The sequence below is a fragment of the Panulirus ornatus genome, chromosome 28 (assembly GCF_036320965.1).
Source record: "Panulirus ornatus isolate Po-2019 chromosome 28, ASM3632096v1, whole genome shotgun sequence".
NCBI classification, from domain to species: Eukaryota; Metazoa; Arthropoda; class Malacostraca; order Decapoda; family Palinuridae; genus Panulirus; species Panulirus ornatus.
The window spans coordinates 19,351,791-19,377,121 of NC_092251.1; the positions used below are offsets into that span (position 1 = coordinate 19,351,791).

The following is a 25,331-nucleotide window of genomic DNA, read 5'->3' on the forward strand; positions in this document are numbered from 1 at the left end:
AGTCATCACAGTCCAACAGTCACCACAGTCTTACTTCAACAGGTTCAGTTTTGCATCCAGAAGTGCATCACTGTATTCCTACGGCTTAATTGTCACAGAGGGTTCAGTGATCCCAGTCACAGGGTTCAGTCACAACAGAGGGTTCAGTCATCCCAGTCACAGGGCTCAGTCACAACAGAGGAATCAGTCATTACAGTCACAGTCATCACTATGACAGTGTTCGTTCATCACAATGAACCCTTGTTCAGTCATTGCACCCATACGGCTCATTCATCGCACTCACAACAAAGTTCAATCACCACAAAATGCTGTTGTCATACTCACAGGGGCTCAGTCCTCGCAATAACAGAACTTAGCTGTCCTACCTGTAAGGTTCAGTCGTCACACTCACAAGGTTCAGGCACCGCAAGCATATGGTTCAGTCATGACACTCACAGGGATCAGTCAATCAACACATGAGATTTTACTAAGCTGTGTATTTCACCATCAGATCTGTTACTCCAGCCATCACTCACTGGGTTCAGTCCAAGTGACCGTAAAAGTATCATGAACTTGTCGAGGTAAATCTAGAGTACAGATGTGAAACCTGGAACTTGCCTCTTTCAGAGAGGGTCTTATCCTGGGGGCGGGTGAGTTCGAGGTTCGGAAAGGCGTGGCGGCCGGAGAGCTTCTGCCAGGAAGAGGGTTGAGGCTTGAGGAACTGTTGACAGAGGACCACGTCTTCTCCGGCCGAGTGGGGGCGTAAGGATGCACCTGTTGCCCAATCAACACCAACATCAAATTTAGTCATATTTCTTATTCAAGTAACTTAAGTACCTAACATTATTTCTCCCCCACTCTTTGAAACAAATATGTTGTACGTCTATTCGTTATTTTTGTCAACTTTAAAGTGAATATGAAACATTCTTGAAAAGACTGTCATTCAAATATTCAGTCATGCAGACCTTGATTTCGTACAGATTGTTGCTTTTTAGATTCGTAATCTAGTAGCTAACAGCGTCCCTCTGAACCCGACTCACAGTCCTACTCATCAGCTGGTTATGTCTCCAGCAGCAAATCACCTTCTCCTGAGACCCATTACCGTAGTTCGAAGTCCCAGCTGAGAACCTGAGTCCTCCCTACAAAATCCTAGTCCTCCTTCAAGACCCTCAGCCCTCTAAGATCTTCTTCACCCCTCCACGACCCCCAGCCCTCCAAGATCTTCTTCACCCCTCCACGACCCTCAGCCCTCCAAGATCTTCTTCACCCCTCGACGACCCTCAGCCCTCCAAGATCTTCTTCACCCCTAGACGACCCTCAGCCCTCCACGATCGTCTTCACCCCTCCACGACCCCCAGCCCTCCACGATCGTCTTCACCCCTCTACGACCCCCAGCCCTCCAAGATCTTCTTCACCCCTCGACGACCCTCAGCCCTCCAAGATCTTCTTCACCCCTCCACGACCCTCGGCCCTCCACAACATTCAACACTCCTTCAATTACGCTCTAACCTCCCACACAGACCTTGAAGCTTTACCTCATGATTCTCAGGCCTTCCTCACGACCCCATCCACCCATAAGAGACCCTTCAGACATCCTCATGAATTCCAAGTCTTCCCTCATGCCCTCTCCTAGCGCTCCTCCTTTCCCAAGTACGAGCAGCTCTTCTCATAATTCTCAGCCCACCTCACCATCCCTAGTCCTCAATAATGATACCCAGTTCTCCATAATTCCCTCATGACCTCATCTCTCCCCACAACCACTCGCTTTCCTCATCATCCCTTGTCTTTCCCCCTTGTCTCTGGTCCTTGCCACGATCCCCAGGCCTTCCTCATGATCTCACACACTTCCTCATTATCCTAGTCTTATGCTTCAAGATTTTCCTCGTGAATCCTTCTTAAGTAACCCGGCGCCCCCCTTTTCTCTCCTCTCAAAGTTCTTCAGCCTTACTCATTATTACCTCATGTGCAAACACCTGTGATGACCCTCTCCCAAGTCCTACCTTATGAACTATAGCCCCTCATGACCTCATCCCTTATTCATTACTTCTTCCCAGTGGTCTCCTTCTATGACCTCTCTCAAGGACTTACATATGACCCCCAACCCTTCCTTTATGACCCCCATATCATCACCTCATTTAACCCTCTTTTCATGACCCGGTCACCTCCCCTGAGCAACTGACCTTGAGTGTGGTCGAAGTGGTGTCGGAACCCAGACAGTTGGAGGCGACGACGGAGATGACACCGGAGTCTGTGGAGAGTGCGTGGAGGATGCCCAGAGTGTGGTTCACAGGCTCGTCTGGACCCACGTCATCGTCCATCTCCACCTGTGAAAAAAACAAAAGACAGTCACTACTCGACCAATATGTCTCCCTCTTTCGAAGGATGGACATGTTGTTTTTGTCATATGACTGTTATTTCCACTGTCTCCCACCGTAGAAGGGAAACACTGCCATGTTGTTATCAACTGACCAGTAAAGGTCGTTTCCTTAATGGATCATGTCAAAGGCACCTGTCTCGAGGGTGAAAATGTCATTCAACGAGCCAGCAAGAGTGGTGTCAGGAGCGAAAAGAATTTGTGTTTGATCTGATGGGGTGGAGTCGAGGGCGTTGTGAAGACAAGGGTGTTGTGAAGACAAGGGTGTTGTGAAGACAAGGGGGTTGTGAAGACAAGGGTGTTGTGAAGACAAGGGTGTTGTGAAGACAAGGGGGTTGTGAAGACAAGGGGGTTGTGAAGACAAGGGGGTTGTGAAGACAAGGGGGTTGTGAAGACAAGGGGGTTGTGAAGACAAGGGGGTTGTGAAGACAAGGGTGTTGTGAAGACAAGGGTGTTGTGAAGACAAGGGGGTTGTGAAAAATGAGGATGTAGCAATAATGACCATTGACCTAAAGCTTAGAAGATCAATAGGTCAAGGGTGATGAGGAATATGATAATGAGAGACTACTGAAGATAAACTTTTGACTGACTCAAACGGGGTCAGGCTATGTCGCTGCTGGCTAGCTATCAAGAGATCAATTACAGTCCAGTGGGACCAACTGTGACGATGTTGTCCTGCGAAATGAGTCTGGCAGCATCAGACATCCACTTACATTTTGCTCGTTTTGTCTCCTGAATGTTTCCTACCCTAAGAGCAGTATGACTTAGGTCGTGAGTGTATTGCATCTGGAGTACATCTTGAGTACATCTGGAGTACTTTGAGTGTATCGTGTGTGTGTGTGTGTGTGTGTGTGTGTGTGTGTGTGTGTGTGTGTGTGTGTGTGTGTGATTCATATCGTACGTGCATCGTGAGTGGATGCCAGTGTGTCCCAAGTGTACAGAGACCATAACTTTGCTTGAATCATGACCTGGATGGATCGTGTTCTGAATACGTCTTGACCTGAATACATTGTAACCCTCGTGTGTGTGTGTGTGTGTGTGTGTGTGTGTGTGTATGTGTGTGTGTGTAATCACGTTTTTGTTATCGTGGGCCCCCATCTCTTTTAACTCTACCGACACACAACTTTTTGAACTACTGTATGCTGTCTTCATGTGCTATTTCCTCATTCAGTTTATCCGACATTCCCATATCATAAAATTACTTATTCACAACTTTTTAACGACTCAATTTCTTAATATCAAGTTATGTTCTGTGGTTCTACCATCGCTGCTTCATTAGAAGACCTTCCTGTTGTTACGTCATCCATCGGATTAAAAAAACTTACAGGTTATGATCAGGTCAAATCTAAGGCCTGTGGTCCTCCTCCTGATCATCTCTCTCAATTCGGGCATCATCTATATTGCATTCCTCTGGACCTCCTCTAGTAACTCTTTGTGCTTCTCCAAGTACAGGTAATACAAAGGTGTGTGTGTGTGTGTGTGTGTGTGTGTGTGTGTGTGTGTGTGTGTGTCTCTGTGTGTGTGATCACTTTTCGTAACTGTGTGTTACGGTCACATAGTCATACACTCGCGTTACATCGTCTCTTAACCATACATATAACATGTCTTTACTTCTACATATACATATGCCTTTACTTCTACGTATACATATAACATGTCTTTACTTCTACATATACATAAGTCTTTACTTCTACATATAGATAAAACATGTCTTTACTTCTACATGTACATATAACATGTCTTTACTTCTACATATACATATGTCTTTACTTCTACATATACATATAACATGTCTTTACTTCTGTGTAAACACACACACACATACCAGCCTCAGGGAATGATGAACACCTGGTTTAGGAGCGGGCTGACTGCCGGGTAGGATTCGAACCCATACGAGACCGATCCCGAGCAGGCGCGCGCTGACTCATGGTCAGTAACGCTCACCACCACGCCTCAGTTGCCCATGTCTAACATGAACCATATGAATCGTTTCCCACACATATTTTGTCTTCAGTGTACCATACTGAATAGCATACTCAGTATAGCATACTGTGTCATCAGTGTTCCGATCACACTGTTCTCAGTGTACCGAGCACACTAATGTTCTTAGTGTACCTCACATTGCGTCCTCAGTGTACATGGTGCACTCTATCCTCAGAATACCGATTACACTGTCCTCAGCGTACAAAGTGTATTCGGTCCTCAGTGTACAGTATATTCTGTCCTTAGTGTACAAAGTGTACTCTGTCCTCAGTGTACAGTATAGTCTGTCCTCAGGATACAAAGTGTACACTGTCCTCAGTGTACAAAGTGTACTCTGTCCTCAGTGTACAGTATACTCTGTCCTCAGTGTACAAAGTATACTCTGTCCTCAGTGTACAGTATACTCTGTCCTCAGTGTACAGTATACTCTGTCCTCAGTGTACAAAGTGTACTCTGTCCTCAGTGTACAGTATACTCTGTCCTCAGTGTACAAAGTGTACTCTGTCCTTAGTGTACAGTATACTCTGTCCTCAGTGTACAAAGTGTACTCTGTCCTCAGTGTACAGTATACTCTGTCCTCAGTGTACAAAGTGTAATCTGTCCTCAGTGTACAGTATACTCTGTCCTCAGTGTACAGTATACTCTGTCCTCAGTGTACAGTATACTCTGTCCTCAGTGTACAAAGTGTACTCTGTCCTCAGTGTACAGTATACTCTGTCCTCAGTGTACAAAGTGTAATCTGTCCTCAGTGTACAAAGTGTACTCTGTCCTCAGTGTACAGTATACTCTGTCCTCAGTGTACAGTATACTCTGTCCTCAGTGTACAAAGTGTACTCTGTCCTCAGTGTACAGTATACTCTGTCCTCAGTGTACAAAGTGTACTCTGTCCTCAGTGTACAGTATACTCTGTCCTCAGTGTACAAAGTGTACTCTGTCCTCAGTGTACAGTATACTCTGTCCTCAGTGTACAAAGTGTACTCTGTCCTCAGTGTACAGTATACTCTGTCCTCAGTGTACAAAGTGTACTCTGTCCTCAGTGTACAGTATACTCTGTCCTCAGTGTACAAAGTGTAATCTGTCCTCAGTGTACAAAGTGTACTCTGTCCTCAGTGTACAGTATACTCTGTCCTCAGTGTACAGTATACTCTGTCCTCAGTGTACAGTATACTCTGTCCTCAGTGTACAAAGTGTATTCTGTCCTCAGTGTACAGTATACTCTGTCCTCAGTGTACAAAGTGTACTCTGGCCTCAGTATCCAAGGTCGAATTCGTACAATGTAACCATCTACCAAGGTAGCGAGGTGTACTTTGCCTACCCTCACTCCCTCCTCAGTGGTACTCGAAGCTGATCCTCAAGTCCTTCCACTCCGTTCCTCCCACTCCGTTCCTCCCACTCCGTTCCTCCAACTCCGTTCCTCCCACTCCGTTCCTCCCTCACGGCGATAACAATGTCGCTGCATCACCGTCATAATGATAACGACTTTGTAACAAACAGCTTATATGACTACCTTCCTGCTAGGGGTCTCATACTTCCTAGCACAACGGACGCTAGGATTCTCATACTTCCTAGCACAACGGTCGCTAGGATTCTCATACTTCCAAGCACAACGGATGCTAGGATTCTCATACTTCCTAGCACAACGGATGCTAGGATTCTCACACTTCATAGCACAACGGACGATAGGATTCTCATACTTCCCAGCACAACGAACGCTAGGATTCTCATACTTCCTAGCACAACGGACGCTAGGATTCTCATACTTCCCAGCACAACGGACGCTAGGATTCTCATACTTCCCAGCACAACGGACGCTAGGATTCTCATACTTCCTAGCACACGGACGCTAGGATTCTCATACTTCCTAGCACACGGACGCTAGGATTCTCATACTTCCTAGCACAACGGATGCTAGGATTCTCATACTTCCCAGCACAACGAACGCTAGGATTCTCATACTTCTTAGCACAACGGACGCTAGGATTCTCATACTTCCTAGCACACGGACGCTAGGATTCTCATACTTCCTAGCACAACGGACGCTAGGATTCTCATACTTCCTAGCACAACGGATGCTAGGATTCTTATACTTCCTAGCACAACGGGTGCTAGGATTCTCATACTTCCTAGCACAACGGATGCTAGGATTGTCATACCTCCTAGCACAACGGACGCTAGGATTCTCATACTTCCCAGCACAACGGACGCTAGGATTCTCATACTTCCTAGCCCAACGGACGCTAGGATTCTCATACTTCCTAGCACACGGACGCTAGGATTCTCATACTTTCTAGCACAACGGACGCTAGGATTCTCATACTTCCTAGCACAACGGATGCTAGGATTCTTATACTTCCTAGCACAACGGGTGCTAGGATTCTCATACTTCCTAGCACAACGGGTGCTAGGATTCTCATACTTCCTAGCACAACGGATGCTAGGATTGTCATACCTCCTAGCACAACGGATGCTAGGATTCTCATACTTCCTAGCACAACGGACGCTAGGATTCTCATACTTCCCAGCACAACGGACGCTAGGATTCTCATACTTCCTAGCACAACGGACGCTAGGATTCTCATACTTCCCAGCACAACGGACGCTAGGATTCTCATACTTCCTAGCACAACGGACGCTAGGATTCTTACTTCCTAGCACACGGACGCTAGGATTCTCATACTTCCTAGCACAACGGACGCTAGGATTCTCATACTTCCTAGCACAACGGGTGCTAGGATTCTCATACTTCCTAGCACAACGGATGCTAGGATTGTCATACCTCCTAGCACAACGGACGCTAGGATTCTCATACTTCCTAGCACAACGGATGCTAGGATTCTCACACTTCCTAGCACAACGGACGCTAGGATTCTCATACTTCCTAGCGCAACGGACGGTAGGATTCTCATACTTCCTAGCGCAACGGATGCTAGGATTCTCATACTTCCTAGCACAACGGGTGCTAGGATTCTCACGCTTCCTAGCACAACGGACGCTAGGATTCTCATACTTCCTAGCGCAACGGACGCTAGGATTCTCATACTTCCTAGCGCAACGGATGCTAGGATTCTCATACTTCCTAGCACAACGGGTGCTAGGATTCTCACACTTCCTAGCACAACGGACGCTAGGATTCTCATATTTCCTAGCACAACGGACGCTAGGATTCTCACACTTCCTAGCACAACGGACGCTAGGATTCTCATACTTCCTAGCACAACGGGTGCTAGGATTCACATACTTCCTAGCACAACGGATGCTAGGATTCTCATACTTCCTAGCACAACGGATGCTAGGATTCTCATACTTCCTAGCACAACGGGTGCTAGGATTCTCATACTTCCTAGCACAACGGGTGCTAGGATTCTCACACTTCCTAGCACAACGGACGCTAGGATTCTCATACTTCCTAGCGCAACGGATGCTAGGATTCTCATACTTCCTAGCACAACGGACGCTAGGATTCTCATACTTCCTAGCGCAACGGATGCTAGGATTCTCATACTTCCTAGCACAACGGGTGCTAGGATTCTCATACTTCCTAGCACAACAGAGGAAAATACGGTCATATCTTTTCTTAGCAAACACAGAGTCCGTTTCTATGGTTTAACCTACTAAAGTCTACTGGTAGAAAAAAGTCTTTTATTTTTTGAGTAATTGAACCTTGATTGTATTCAAGGAATTCAGTGAGTACATATTAAGGTCAGAGGCCCTGTATGAGTAGGTGTTCATACTCACACATGGTGGAGCGTTGTCTACCATAAATGTGGTGGATGTTTTACCTATGTATATGTGTGTAAAGAGGATGATTTCTATGGGCGATGTTATACATATACGTGGCACAATACCTATGTGTGATGTTACGCCAGCGGGTGAGGTTAGGAATATATGATCGTAAGCCACCATGATACCACTTCATGGACCTTGTGCAGCTTCAAGGCTTAACTCCAAGCAAGGGCAAGGATATGATGAACTGCACTGGACGATAATAATAGCCTTGTTGGAGATGACTTCTCGCTGGTGATATAATCATAAGCAGGTGTAGCCCAGTGACTACACCTGCATCAGTCACATGTGTAGTATAAGGACGATACAAATCGTGTGGTCGGTGCATCTGTGTGTGACGCTACACCTGTGTGTGATTCTACAGCTGTGGATGATACACCTGTGGGTCATACAACAGACAGTTGAAGCACCCTGTGGGTGGAGTTGCACCTCTAGATATGCAACACCTATGGTTGGTACACCTGTGGGTGTAGCTACACCTGTAATGCTACATCTGTGGCTGATGCACGAGGTCGATGCTACAGCTCGTTGTTGTACCTGTTAGTGACATTACAGCTGCCGCAGACGCTACACCTGTGCATGATGCGACAGCTGTGGTTGGTACAACTAGCGGGATCATGCCACAATCTCCGAGCGGTGGCACTCCATGACCGCCACAGTAATGAGAGTGTGCGAGGTTGTGTGCAGACTGACTTACCTTGATCCTGGGAGTGTGTGTGAGCTTGCGTCCGTCACAGTACCAGGTGAGAGTGGGGCGAGGTGACCCGTGCACCGCCACAGAGAACCTGGCGGCGGAGCCTTCCTCCACCTCCAGCGGAGTCAGACAACCCACGAGGCGAGGAGCCCTGGACTGGGCCACGCGAGGATCTGCCAAAAATAAGACACTTGTAGGTACTACAGCTAGGTTGAGGCAACCCTTGTGCATGTATCACTAGTGTGTGTGTGTGTGTGTGTGTGTGTGTGTGTGTGTGTGTGTGTGTGTGTACATCATTTGATCACAATGTGTCTCTGTGTTATAGATCGTGACTCACTGAATCGGCTCAGTATTTATGGGAAATGGTGACTTGGGTCTGGACAACGAAGCTATGGAAATGATCTGATTTGTTGCAACCATTCATCCCTGAACACACAGCTCATGTCCCAGACTGAGCACTATTATCGGGAGATTATTCTGCAACATACTGACACAAACACGTGATAAGTTTTATCTGAAGACAATGATAGAAGATAAAAATGAGTCTTATTACCCTTGTTCGCACGTCTCAATGTGTAACTTGCCAGAGGGAAGGCTCCAGACGACTGGATTTTCTTTATTTCTCTCTTTTTTTCAGCTGAATTAGGACGGTCCGGTGAGTGAATGCCCTAATTAAGGCTATCTCATTTATCGAAAAACCACAAGGAGGAGGATGAACAGCAGGGTGAACTGTGGACAGATTGCCCCGCTCAGGATTCGAGCCCATGCGGATCCAGGTGCGTATGTGCATACCCCATGGTTGGTGCCGCTAACCACTAGACCACGGTGGCCTAAATGTACAGTCGTGATCAGGAACACTACCCACTATACCAGAGTGGCCCAGCGTAACACCAATATGAACAAAAGGTAATAATTCCTACCCAGAAATAATTTCCCACTCAACTTGACATCTGTAGCTGGTGAACTTATGGAAACCATCATAGAGATAAGCATGTACCTCAGTCAATAATTCACAGCTTGGTTTTCGACCAAATCGTCCATGTCTGAAAAATTTGCTCGATTTGTTTCGTGATGTAATCAAACTGTTTGATGAAAGTCAAGAGGATGAAATCACTTTTAGAAAACATTCGATACAATATTGCATCAATTTTCACCAACAGAAGTTAGGTACAAATGAGGGGTTGTACTTGGATGGTTCGAAAAACTAGCTGACTAGTCGTAAACAAAGATGAATGGTATACAATCAAGCGTCAGAATAGTTGGATGTAAGTGGTGTGCCACAAGGATCCCTCTTAGGACTGGTTCTCGTTCTTACATACATCACTGAGACTGACAACAGACCTCGTTGTACGATATCAAAATCTGCACACGATACTAAGCTGAGAAATACAGATTCAACTGGAAGTGAATATATACATCGGCCAGGTGACACACGAAATGATGGGCTGAACTCACAGATAACAAATAGATAGTAAATAGCGAAGACGAACCACAAAATATAATCTATTCAGCCACGAAATATGACTGAGGAAAAGGAAGGCAGAAAAACAAACCCTATGACAGCAGTCGAACGAGTTAAACTTATATAGTTTAGAAAAGAGGCGGTAAGAGGTAATCAGATACATGTATTCGAAATGATTAAACTCTTCAATAACAGCTGATCTAGGCAATTAACTAAGGCTACGTTAATCAGATTTCAAGAGTAATAATCATACAAGCACGTGGTCAAACATTTTGATCTGAAGGCGTCAAAAGTAATTTTTCCTCCAATGTGTTACCTCACTGACGACGCCCTGAACTGGTAGCAGGCCACAGCGGATGGCTTCATTTGAGCGAAAAATCACTAGACAAATGAGTTTGGCGTCCCATAGGCAACCCATCGTCGCTCCAGTTCTGGAAATGCCAATATTCATGGGCAAATACAGTATGTCTTCCCTCATCAACCAAAATCATTATCACTGTGGATGGGAACATCACCTAACTCATATTCCCAAACACTCAATATGATAAGAGTTCAGTTCTTCCTCAACAAATGCAATTTTCATTTCACCCTCGACAAACTCATCTCTCTATCGTCGACGCTGTGTGTGTTGGAATGGGGTCACTGGCGTAATTGTCTTTTCAAAGTTTTACGCAATAAGCGACGTAAGAATAAACCCTAAAGGCTTTTTATAAGAAATTATGGCTCTGTCTCTTTGTTCGAATTCAAACTAAAAAGGTTTGGAACCAACTCTGGGCAGGTACCACATCTTTACTGTAATGTCGACGTCATTGACCTTTGACTTGACCGATACGACCATCTTTAATACAATCTCATCATTACTGAAGCCCTCGTCTTCACTACGCACTCATCTTTACATTCATCATCTTCACTACACCCTCATCTACCGTGCGCCACATCTTCACTACACCTTAGAAAATAACTGGCTCAAAGGCCATCTTCATCACTCCCCTCTGTAACCAATCGCCTTCCACATGATCCTTACGGGTCAGTCAGGTCGATAACCCTTTAGTCTATGCTAGGTACAGATGGTTGGAAAGGAAAAGAAAATAGCATAAAAACATATTTTCCTAAGGAGAGAGAGAGAGAGAGAGAGAGAGAGAGAGAGAGAGAGAGAGAGAGAGAGAGAGAGAGAGGTGATGAGATGTGAGGATATTAGAGAGGACTATTCATTAGATGTCACACAATCACCACAGCGGAGGTTGATGTACCTTCTACTGATAACTGATAACGTTCACAACAGATGAGATGAGTTGTGCTAGTAGCGACCACAACAACATCAACTGGTCAACACAGTGCTTGCACATGCCCACAGCATCAGTAGCTGATCAGCATGGCGTATAAACAAACCCACGGCGTCAACTGCTGATCATCATAGTGTTTACGCAAGACCACAACGTCAACGATTGATCAGCACCATATCTACACATAACCATATCATCAGGTATATGTTAGCACAGTGTTCGCACATGACCACAGCATCAGCAGATGCTCAGCACATTGGTCTACACAAGACCACATGATCAGCGGATGGTCAGCACCGTGTTTACACAAGGCCACAGCTACAACAATTGCTCAGCACACTGTATACAGCACAAGACGCACGCGATCAGCGGATGGTCAGCTCCGTACTCACACGAAGCCACGGCATGAGCCGCTGGTCAGCACAGTTGTCCACGCAAGACGCACGCGATCAGCGGATGGTCAGCGCCAGGTCCACACGCGACCATCGACACGGCCACAAAGACACTGGGGGGGCGAGGTGTGGTACGAGCAAACCCAGCCATGGTAACATTACGGCTGACTGGCTGCTGGCGACTGCTAGGACTGATATCGAGCAAGTGCATCTGCCTGATAAGGGCGCGTCCAGTGACTCACAGCTGGTTAGATATACAGGCCAGCCAGCACGGTCGGAGCGAGGTACAAGCCATCTCGGAGGTCGTCACTAACAGAGACCTCACTCCTGCAACACACCTTGGGTTACTGACTGAGGCGCCACACACACCATCCTCTACAGTGGCATGATGAAACTGGGTGTCACCATCAATGTCAGCATTAGCGTCAGCATGTCACCATCAGTGTCAGCATGTGGCATCATCAATGCCTGCATTTGTCACTATCAGTCAGCATGTGACACCATCAATGCCTGCATTTGTCACCACCCTTGTCAGCATGGGTCACCATCAGTGTCAGCATATGTCACCATCAGTGTCAGCATGTATCACCATGTCACCATCAATGTCTGCATGTGTCACCATCAATACCTGCATTTGCGTCACATGGGTCACCACCAGTGTCAGCATGTGTCACCATCAATACCTGCATTTGCGTCACATGGGTCACCACCAGTGTCAGCATGTGTCACCATCAATACCTGCATTTGTCACTATCAGTGTCAGCATGTGACACTATCAGTGCCTGCATATGGCACCATCAGTGTCAGCATGTGTCACCATGTCACCATCAATGTCTGCATGTGTCACCATCAATGTCTGCATGTGTCACCATCAATCTACACCTAAAACAACACGGTTCCTCCGCATTTCCCCTGCGGGTCGTAATGAATACAAATTGTGAAAATAACCCTTTGGTTATTTTCACAATTTGCAGCGGGTGTGTGTTTCAACAGCTCGCACTCGTACCGTCTCCTCTGCATACCTCACACCACACCCCCAGCTTAAGCCAACATGCTGGGGGTAGGGCAGGTCCATAGTGATGAGGTTCCGAAAAGTGTAATAATGCTACACACCATCTTGATCTGCAGGTGAGCTGCAGTCGCCACAGATGGTATGTGAACAGTGGAACACAAGTAGTCATCATAGTGGTTACAACAGTGTACTGCTCTTATTCTGTTCTCCAGCCTTCGTCACAAGGGGACCTCGACTTTTACTACCTTTCTGAATTCATGACAAAGATCTTCTTCAAAACAGATTATAGCACTACTCACTATCCGTCATAGAGGACTAGGCCACACACACACACACACACGTGATTATTACACGGAAATGCACTTGGTAATTTCGCGTGTTTCATTCCCCGTGTACTCATAGGAATATATATATATATATATATATATATATATATATATATATATATATATATATATATATATTTTTTTTTTTTTTTTTTTTATACTTTGTCGCTGTCTCCCGCGTTTGCGAGGTAGCGCAAGGAAACAGACGAAAGAAATGGCCCAACCCCCCCCCCCCATACACATGTACATACACACGTCCACACACGCAAATATACATACCTACACAGCTTTCCATGGTTTACCCCAGACGCTTCACATGCCTTGCTTCAATCCACTGACAGCACGTCAACCCCGGTATACCACATCGCTCCAATTCACTCTATTCCTTGCCCTCCTTTCACCCTCCTGCATGTTCAGGCCCCGATCACACAAAATCTTTTTCACTCCATCTTTCCACCTCCAATTTGGTCTCCCTCTTCTCCTCGTTCCCTCCACCTCCGACACATATATCCTCTTGGTCAATCTCTCCTCACTCATTCTCTCCATGTGCCCAAACCATTTCAAAACACCCTCTTCTGCTCTCTCAACCACGCTCTTTTTATTTCCACACATCTCTCTTACCCTTACGTTACTTACTCGATCAAACCACCTCACACCACACATTGTCCTCAAACATCTCATTTCCAGCACATCCATCCTCCTGCGCACATCTCTATCCATAGCCCACGCCTCGCAACCATACAGCATTGTTGGAACCACTATTCCCTCAAACATACCCATTTTTGCTTTCCGAGATAATGTTCTCGACTTCCACACATTTTTCAAGGCTCCCAAAATTTTCGCCCCCTCCCCCACCCTATGATCCACTTCCGCTTCCATGGTTCCATCCGCTGACAGATCCACTCCCAGATATCTAAAACACTTCACTTCCTCCAGTTTTTCTCCATTCAAACTCACCTCCCAATTGACTTGACCCTCACCCCTACTGTACCTAATAACCTTGCTCTTATTCACATTTACTCTCAACTTTCTTCTTCCACACACTTTACCAAACTCAGTCACCAGCTTCTGCAGTTTCTCACATGAATCAGCCACCAGCGCTGTATCATCAGCGAACAACAATTGACTCACTTCCCAAGCTCTCTCATCCCCAACAGACTTCATACTTGCCCCTCTTTCCAGGACTCTTGCATTTACCTCCTTTACAACCCCATCCATAAACAAATTAAACAACCATGGAGACATCACACACCCCTGCCGCAAACCTACATTCACTGAGAACCAATCACTTTCCTCTCTTCCTACACGTACACATGCCTTACATCCTCGATAAAAACTTTTCACTGCTTCTAACAACTTGCCTCCCACACCATATATTCTTAATACCTTCCACAGAGCATCTCTATCAACTCTATCATATGCCTTCTCCAGATCCATAAATGCTACATACAAATCCATTTGCTTTTCTAAGTATTTCTCACATACATTCTTCAAAGCAAACACCTGATCCACACATCCTCTACCACTTCTGAAACCGCACTGCTCTTCCCCAATCTGATGCTCTGTACATGCCTTCACCCTCTCAATCAATACCCTCCCATATAATTTACCAGGAATACTCAACAAACTTATACCTCTGTAATTTGAGCACTCACTCTTATCCCCTTTGCCTTTGTACAATGGCACTATGCACGCATTCCGCCAATCCTCAGGCACCTCACCATGAGTCATACATACATTAAATAACCTTACCAACCAGTCAACAATACAGTCACCCCCTTTCTTAATAAATTCCACTGCAATACCATCCAAACCTGCTGCCTTGCCGGCTTTCATCTTCCGCAAAGCTTTTACTACCTCTTCTCTGTTTACCAAATCATTTTCCCTAACCCTCTCACTTTGCACACCACCTCGACCAAAACACCCTATATCTGCCACTCTGTCATCAGACACATTCAACAAACCTTCAAAATACTCATTCCATCTCCTTCTCACATCACCGCTACTTGTTATCACCTCCCCATTTACGCCCTTCACTGAAGTTCCCATTTGCTCCCTTGTCTTACGCACCCTATTTACCTCCTTCCAGAACATCTTTTTATTCTCCCTAAAATTTACTGATAGTCTCTCACCCCAACTCTCATTTGCCCTTTTTTTCACCTCTTGCACCTTTCTCTTGACCTCCTGTCTCTTTCTTTTATACTTCTCCCACTCAATTGCATTTTTTCCCTGCAAAAATCGTCCAAATGCCTCTCTCTTCTCTTTCACTAATACTCTTACTTCTTCATCCCACCACACACTACCCTTTCTAAACAGCCCACCTCCCACTCTTCTCATGCCACAAGCATCTTTTGCGCAATCCATCACTGATTCCCTAAATACATCCCATTCCTCCCCGACTCCCCTTACTTCCATTGTTCTCACCTTTTTCCATTCTGTACACAGTCTCTCCTGGTACTTCCCCACACAGGTCTCCTTCCCAAGCTCACTTACTCTCACCACCTTCTTCACCCCAACATTCACTCCTCTTTTCTGAAAACCCATACTAATCTTCACCTTAGCCTCCACAAGATAATGATCAGACATCCCTCCAGTTGCACCTCTCAGCACATTAACATCCAAAAGTCTCTCTTTCGCACGCCTGTCAATTAACACGTAATCCAATAACGCTCTCTGGCCATCTCTCCTACTTACATAAGTATACTTATGTATATCTCGCTTTTTAAACCAGGTATTCCCAATCATCAGTCCTTTTTCAGCACATAAATCTACAAGCTCTTCACCATTTCCATTTACAACACTGAACACCCCATGCATACCAATTATTCCCTCAACTGCCACATTACTCACCTTTGCATTCAAATCACCCATCACTATAACCCGGTCTCGTGCATCAAAACCGCTAACACACTCATTTAGCTGCTCCCAAAACACTTGCCTCTCATGATCTTTCTTCTCATGCCCAGGTGCATATGCACCAATAATCACCCACCTCTCTCCATCAACTTTCAATTTTACCCATATTAATCGAGAATTTACTTTCTTACATTCTATCACATACTCCCACAACTCCTGTTTCAGGAGTATTGCTACTCCTTCCCTTGCTCTTGTCCTCTCACTAACCCCTGACTTCACTCCCCAGACATTTCCAAACCACTCTTCCCCTTTACCCTTGAGCTTCGTTTCACTCAGAGCCAAAACATCCAGGTTCCTTTCCTCAAACATACTACCTATCTCTCCTTTTTTCACATCTTGGTTACATCCACACACATTTAGGCACCCCACTCTGAGCCTTCGAGGAGGATGATCACTCCCCGCGTGACTCCTTCTTCTGTTTCCCATTTTAGAAAGTTAATACAAGGATATATATATATATATATATATATATATATATATATATATATATATATATATATATATATATATATCCTACCCTAAGCTAGATATCAAACTTCTCAACCAACCCCTGGAGGAAGATAAACAGCTGGGTTGACTGTGGACCGAGTGCGTCAACCAGGATTGGAACCTATGCCATGCTCGACCCTGGGCGGTGGCCCGTGAATGCGTCACGGTCAGGAACGCTGACCGCCACACCACGGAGGTCCATTTAACTATATGAGCCACACAATTTCCTGTATGTGCACCAAAAACAAACATAGGTCTAGGAAATAATCCTACTGTGGGGGGATGTGGGGATATGGCGTTACCAAATCTAAGATGTTCAAGTATATGAGAGTCGCTCCCTTCGCCAGAGGCAGGTAATGCAAGATTCATGGACTGGGAACCTTGCCATAAATCAGTTACGCAAAATATGATTATATGTTGGCTTATCTATAATCACGGAATAGTGTTACCGGACTCCACGAGTGAGAAATTACTTTCGAAAGGTTTTGTCATCGATGGTGAACCTTTCGAAAGGTTTTGTCATCGATAGTGAACGGAAAAGAGTATAGTTTTGTCAAGAACTTTCTGCAAAGGGGTCCATCTCACTTCTCTTGCGTGACGCACAGTCTTAGATCTCGGTGGACATACCACACATGCTCGCCTTGGAGGGGTACAAACCACATAAAGTGGGTCTTGATTGAATACGTAATACTGAGAATCCTTTGAGGGACAGATACCGAACATTTTCATTTATGAAAATTCAGTGACTCTGTAGTATGTGCTGATTATTATCCTACAGTGTGCACTTGTCTTTCGCCCGAAAGGGGATATTACGTCAAATCTTGGGTATTCCCTTACATGCGGTGAAACCAGTGTGTCATGATCAATGTTCATCAAGACTCCAGAGGGAACTGCGTATAGCATACAGCTCATACTGATAGAAACCATCTCATACTTGGAGAATCCCCGACTAAGCTACATCTCACAGTGATAGGAACCTAGGCTACATCTCACAGTGATAGAAACCTAGGCTACATCTCACAGTGATAGAAACCTAGGCTACATCTCACAGTGATAGAAACTTAAGCTACATCTCACAGTGATAGAAACCTAGGCTACATCTCACAGTGATAGAAACCTAAGCTACATCTCACAGTGATAGGAACCTAAGCTACATCTCACAGTGATAGAAACCTAGGCTACATCTCACAGTGATAGAAACCTAAGCTACATCTCACAGTGATAGAAACCTAAGCTACATCTCACAGTGATAGAAACCTAGGCTACATCTCACAGTGATAGAAACCTAGGCTACATCTCACAGTGATAGAAACCTAAGCTACATCTCACAGTGATAGAAACCTAAGCTACATATCACAGATAGAAACCTAAGCTACATATCACAGTGACAGAAACCTAAGCTACATCTCACAGACAGAAACCTAAGCTACATATCACAGTGACAGAAACCTAGGCTACATCTCACAGACAGAAACCTAAGCTACATATCACAGTGACAGAAACCTAGGCTACATCTCACAGTGATAGAAACCTAAGCTACATCTCACAGTGAAAGAAACCTAAGCTACATCTCACAGTGACAGAAACCTAAGCTACATCTCACAGTGATAGAAACCTAAGCTACATCTCACAGTGATAGAAACCTAGGCTACATCTCACAGACAGAAACCTAAGCTACATCTCACAGTGACAGAAATCTAAGCTACATCTCACAGTGAAAGAAACCTAAGCTACATCTCACAGTGATAGAAACCTAAGCTACATCTCACAGTGAAAGAAACCTAAGCTACATCTCACAGTGACAGAAATCTAAGCTACATCTCACAGTGAAAGAAACCTAAGCTACATCTCACAGTGATAGAAACCTAAGCTACATATCACAGTGATAGAAACCTAAGCTACATCTCACAGTGACAGAAATCTAAGCTACATCTCACAGTGACAGAAACCTAAGCTACATCTCACAGTGACAGAAATCTAAGCTACATCTCACAGTGACAGAAACCTAGGCTATATCTCACAGTGACAGAAACCTAAGCTACATCTCACAGACAGAAACCTAAGCTACATCTCACAGTGATAGAAACCTAAGCTACATCTCACAGTGATAGAAACCTAAGCTACATCTCACAGTGACAGAAATCTAAGCTACATCTCACAGTGATAGAAACCTAAGCTACATATCACAGTGATAGAAACCTAAGCTACATATCACAGTGATAGAAACCTAAGCTACATCTCACAGTGACAGAAATCTAAGCTACATCTCACAGTGACAGAAACCTAAGCTACATCTCACAGTGACAGAAATCTAAGCTACATCTCACAGTGACAGAAACCTAGGCTATATCTCACAGTGACAGAAACCTAAGCTACATCTCACAGTGACAGAAACCTAAGCTACATCTCACAGTGATAGAAACCTAAGCTACATCTCACAGTGATAGAAACCTAAGCTACATCTCACAGTGACAGAAATCTAAGCTACATCTCACAGTGACAGAAACCTAAGCTACATCTCACAGTGATAGAAACCTAAGCTACATCTCACAGTGAAAGAAATCTAAGCTACATCTCACAGTGATAGAAACCTAGGCTACATCTCAGTAATAGAAATCTAGGCTACATAATATAGATAGAAACCGTCTACTTTGAGACCCACTGGAGGTTCTTGCGTGGCAGCCCCATATTCCGTGGGTCATGGGTATATAGTCAATTCCTAAGGCGTCCCTAGCCAACAACAGGTCACGAATGTGGTGTCTTACGACATGGACGTCCTCAGCCATCCCAAGATTGTAGGTCTGGTCCCACATATGAGTGTTTCTAAACAACCTTGGGTTGTGAGATGTCCCAAGCATTATGGTAACAAGTATCCCAAACCTATTTCTGGTTGTACACAAGGACGTCCCCAGCCTAGCCATGGTCATCAGTATGATCCTGGACACAGGGGGCGCCCCCAGCCTTACCCAGGTCACTGACGTGGTGCCTCACACATATGTATCCTCAACCTACCCACTGTGGTGAACACAGGGGACGTGGTGCCTCACACATATGAGTAACCTCAGTCTACCCACTGTGGTGAAAACAGGGGACGTGGTGCCTCACACATATGTATCCTCACCCTACCCACTGTGGTGAACACAGGGGACGTGGTGCCTCACACATATGAGTAACCTCAGCCTACCCACTGTGGTAGAACACAGGGGACGTGGTGCCTCACACACATGGTTATCCTCAACCTACCCACTGTGGTGAACACAGGGGACGTGGTGCCTCACACATATGTATCCTCAGTCTACCCACTGTGGTGAACACAGGGGACGTGGTGCCTCACACATATGTATCCTCACCCTACCCACTGTGGTGAACACAGGGGGCGTCCTGAGCCACGAGCGTCGTGCTTACCGTGGACGGAGAGCTTGCAGTAGCAGTGGGCGTCACCAACCGCGTTGTAAGCCTCGCAGATATAGACGCCCGCGTCTTCCGGGAAGGCGTCGCGGATCACCAGCGAGTAGCTGCCGCTGTCTTCCTCTTCGTATCGGAAGTCAGGAGAGTCAGGGATCTCCTGGTCGTTACGGACCCACACCACCTTCATGGGCTGCGAGCCTGAGAGGAGATCAAAGACCCCTTGTTATAATGCTCCCACAGTCACATACAATGTTATAATGCTCCTACAGTCATGTTATAATGCTCCCACAGTCACATACAATGTTTAAATGCTCCTACAGTCACACACAATGTTATAATGCTCCTACAGTCATGTTATAATGCTCCTACTGTCACATACAATGTTATAATGCTCCTACAGTCATGTTATAATGCTCCTACTGTCACATACAATGTTATAATGCTCCTACAGTCATGTTATAATGCTCCCACAGTCACATACAATGTTATAATGCTCCTACTGTCATGTTATAATGCTCCTACTGTCACATACAATGTTATAATGCTCCTACAGTCACACACAATGTTATAATGCTCCTACAGTCACACACAATATTATAATGGTCCTACAGTCATGTTATAATGCTCCTACTGTCACACACAATATTATAATGGTCCTACAGTCATGTCATAATGCTCCTACTGTCACACACAATATTATAATGGTCCTACAGTCATGTTATAATGCTCCTACTGTCACATACAATGTTATAATGCTCCTACAGTCACACACAATGTTATAATGCTCCTACTGTCACACACAATATTATAATGGTCCTACAGTCATGTTATAATGCTCCTACTGTCACACACAATATTATAATGGTCCTACAGTCATGTTATAATGCTCCTACTGTCACACACAATATTATAATGGTCCTACAGTCATGTTATAATGCTCCTACTGTCACATACAATGTTATAACGGTCCTACAGTCATGTTATAATGCTCCTACTGTCACATACAATGTTATAATGCTCCTACAGTCACATACAATGTTATAATGCTCCTACAGTCACACACAATGTTATAATGCTCCTACAGTCACACACAATATCATAATGGTCCTACAGTCATGTTATAATGCTCCTACAGTCACACACAATATTATAATGGTCCTACAGTCATGTTATAATGCTCCTACTGTCACATACAATGTTATAATGCTCCTACAGTCACACACAATATTATAATGGTCCTACAGTCATGTTATAATGCTCCTACTGTCACATACAATGTTATAATGCTCCTACAGTCACACACAATATTATAATGGTCCTACAGTCATGTTATAATGCTCCTACTGTCACATACAATGTTATAATGCTCCTACAGTCACATACAATGTTATAATGCTCCTACAGTCATGTTATAATGCTCCTACAGTCACATACAATGTTATAATGCTCCTACAGTCACACACAATGTTATAATGCTCCTACAGTCACACACAATATCATAATGGTCCTACAGTCATGTTATAATGCTCCTACGGTCACACACAATGCTATAATGGTCCTACAGTCATGTTATAATGCTCCTACAGTCACACACAATGTTATAATGGTCCTACAGTCATGTTATAATGCTCCTACAGTCACATACAATGTTATAATGCTCCTACAGTCACACACAATGTTATAATGCTCCTACAGTCACACACAATATTATAATGGTCCTACAGTCATGTTATAATGCTCCTACAGTCACATAAAATGTTATAATGCTCCTACAGTCACACACAATGTTATAATGCTCCTACAGTCACACACAATATTATAATGGTCCTACAGTCATGTTATAATGCTCCTACGGTCACACACAATGCTATAATGGTCCTACAGTCATGTTATAATGCTCCTACAGTCACACACAATGTTATAATGGTCCTACAGTCATGTTATAATGCTCCTACTGTCACATACAATGTTATAATGGTCCAAGAGTCACATACAATGTTACAATGGTCCTATAGTCATGTTATAATGCTCCTATAGTCACATATAATGTTATAATGCTCCTACAATCATGTTACTTGATAACCTGGAACATAAAATCATTTATCGAATTCAATGGCTCTCATTAAACCAAAAGTTGCACAACAAAACAACTGGAAAGGTAAATGTCTAATTTCTTTACACAATTAATTTTAGCAAGAAATAAAAGTAAATAAAATCAAAAGAAAACCGAGCCGATGATACGCTCACGTCCCGGAATGAAGAACGTGTTTATGAGGGAATGGATTTCAATCCCAGGTACTTCAACCTACACCACTTGTATCAACCCATCAATACAGGGAGCACTTTGAGAGTCAGGGAGTGTTGTAGGCTGGAATATCACCACGTCCTAAACAAGTAGACGACAGAACGAAACCTAGCCAACGTCACCATACCTAGCGTAAACAAAGAATGGCCAGATGCGACCCTCAAAGATGATAATAGACGATAGATATATAAAAAAAAAAGGAACACAGCCTCGCCACTTCAACCTCTGGATGCCAAAACAAACAAGGCATGAGTGAGGCAAGGCATACGAAAAACGCACAACATTTGTTTCGTTATATATTCATCGCACTTCTACTTTCACGATGAGACCACAAAAGATGAATAAGAACATTAACTAATAAACAGTAATTAACTTACAAATGCGTCCATTTATGTCCATTTATCATCACTCCATTCTTAATTGAATAGGAAAGGTCATAAGTATATCTTCATCCCATGTCCAGTGCATCATAATGAATCGTGGACCTCCACACTTATAATAAAAGTGCTTCGTACTTTTCAACTTAACACACACAAAGCTGCTTAGTCAAGTAAGACCAGCGTGTTACTTCATATCAGGTCCAACATACACCTCTACCTGATATACTCTAAGCTTTTATCTGTTCTCTCTCTGTTATCTAGTTCTCCTCCTTGCACTTTTGGCTGTTATGTTTATACCTTCTCGACCAACCTATTTTCTGCAATATTTATACTCGGCATCTCTACAGGTCAATTTCTTACGTTTCCTGACGTATATACACTAGGATCTCACAGCTTAAGTCTACGTCGGGCCAAGTGCTTCTTCATGTAAGCTTCTTGTACGCTTTACTCTTAAGCTTTCTCCATTTACCAGAGCTTTCACTTTACCTCAATCTTCCTCCACTATATATTAAGTACACTGTATATGACTTTATCTTTCACCTTCCGCTTTCCTACCGCCAACCCTGATAAATTTTACTTCTACAGACTTGAACTCCTCCACAACTTCCTGCCCTTCACCATGACCCTTATCTTACAATCTGACCTTACAAAAATTTACGTCTTACTGTCTTGTGTATTTACTTTTAGTATCCTCGAGCAACATGAATCCCTCTGTCTAAGTGTCCTGTAGGGGTAGAAAGATAAGAATCTACAGGGAGCTGGGCGTTCTTGCCCTTTTCATTACCCTACGCAGCTGCAGTATGGATCCCCAGCTATACGAACGATCCTCACAAAAGCTGTTTGTGGTCATAGCCATCCAATACTCTTTAATGCTTGTGGAAGTACACAGTCGGAGTTATTAATCGTCATGATTACAACCACCTTCCAATGACCCAAGTTACAATACGTCGTATTCTTTTTTTAGAAAAAAATGTCCTTTTCTTTTTTCAAACTTCATAAGAATTACGAACTTTTTTCGTGAAGCACATTAGTTCGTATTCTTTAATTAAGACTGTAACGTGACTCAAGGATAAGAAGGATCACCTTCGAAAATAAGATGGAATCTGGTCAAAAAGGAATTCTGTGCAATTATTAACATGACAAGCGACTTAAGTTGCTTACTTTCCTTATGGACACGAAATAACACATCAAAACAAGCATCACTTCAGTTGTTCACTTACTGGCCCCAGGAATGTCATTCAAGCAAACATTTACTGCGACTATCTACAGATAAAATGACAATCGAAATTCCTACATCCATGTTATTTCCCGATCAAGGGGATGTGTATGGCTTGTTTCCGATGTATTACTATATTCAGGTTTAGGAAATTACGTGTCCTCTTTCAAGCAGCCGTTGCAAGTGTGTTATAAACACCACATCTCTCTTAGAATTGATAAATGAACAGTTATCTTGCTGTTAAACAGTTCTTACGTCACCCTCACGACCTTGTACACGTAGGAATGGAAGATCTTAACACAGCAAGAAACATTATCACACAATCACGAACACAAACAGGTTGAATGCTACCTTGTTAACCACGGTAGTTATCTACTTTATTTACGCTACTTTATCAAAAGTTATGTGAATTTATACACTGACATATCTATACCTGGATTAACAAAAAAAGGTTAATGACTTTAAAGTAGAAACGACCCCATTGCGAGTTGTAGGAATAGACTTGTTTCTTGTTATGTTCCACTAACGTTCCTGGACGATAATTCTCACTTAGCTATGCCAGTCTTCGTATTCTCTTTTTTTTTCCCTTTATCATTAGTCGCATTTCATCTTTTTCTTATTAAAATATCGGCCGTTTCCCCGGGAGTGTTTCGCAAAAACCTTTTCTACCAAACGCTTCACCACATCTGGGCTGGGAATGATCATTGCCATCACAGCAGTGCACTTCGCTGCGTGTTTCAAACTTCCAATGTTACAACATCACATGATTTACGTCGTGGTAAATGCCAGGGACGAACTACACCATGCGTACAGCTAGTCACTGACGATGCTGTGAATGGTACTGCCACAGTAACCTTTACCCACATAAAGAATTTGTTAAACAAGCGAATGAAGATCTGTCTCCCTCAGCACCGTACCTCACCATCATGTCTCCCTCAGCACCGTACCTCACCATCATGTCTCTCTCAGCACCCTACCTCACCACCATGTCTCCCTCAGCACCGTACCTCACCACCATGTCTCCCTCAGCACCGTACCTCACCACCATGTCTCCCTCAGCACCGTACCTCACCATCATGTCTCCCTCAGCACCGTGCCTCACCACCATGTCTCCCTCAGCACCGTAACTCACCATCATGTCTCCCTCAGCACTGTACCTCACCACCATGTCTCCCTCAGCACCGTAACTCACCATCATGTCTCCCTCAGCACCGTACCTCACCACCATGTCTCCCTCAGCACCGTACCTCACCATCATGTCTCCCTCAGCACCGTACCTCACCACCATGTCTCCCTCAGCACCGTACCTCACCACCATGTCTCCCTCAG

The 25,331-nt window shown here is 44.3% G+C and overlaps 1 protein-coding gene across 1 annotated transcript in view; it reads right to left on the reverse strand.

The window, feature by feature from the left end:
* Positions 1–492: 492 nt before the first annotated feature.
* LOC139757883 (myosin light chain kinase, smooth muscle-like) overlaps positions 493–25,331 on the reverse strand; it is a 30,100-nt gene continuing 5,261 nt past the window's right edge. Inside the window, exons 4-7 of the mRNA XM_071678805.1 lie at positions 20,099–20,299; positions 8,817–8,986; positions 2,160–2,303; positions 493–753 (exon numbers count right to left, since the gene is read on the reverse strand). Coding sequence (XP_071534906.1) covers positions 508–753; positions 2,160–2,303; positions 8,817–8,986; positions 20,099–20,299 — 761 coding nt within the window. The 3' untranslated portion in view covers positions 493–507. The remainder of the gene's footprint in view (positions 754–2,159; positions 2,304–8,816; positions 8,987–20,098; positions 20,300–25,331) is intronic.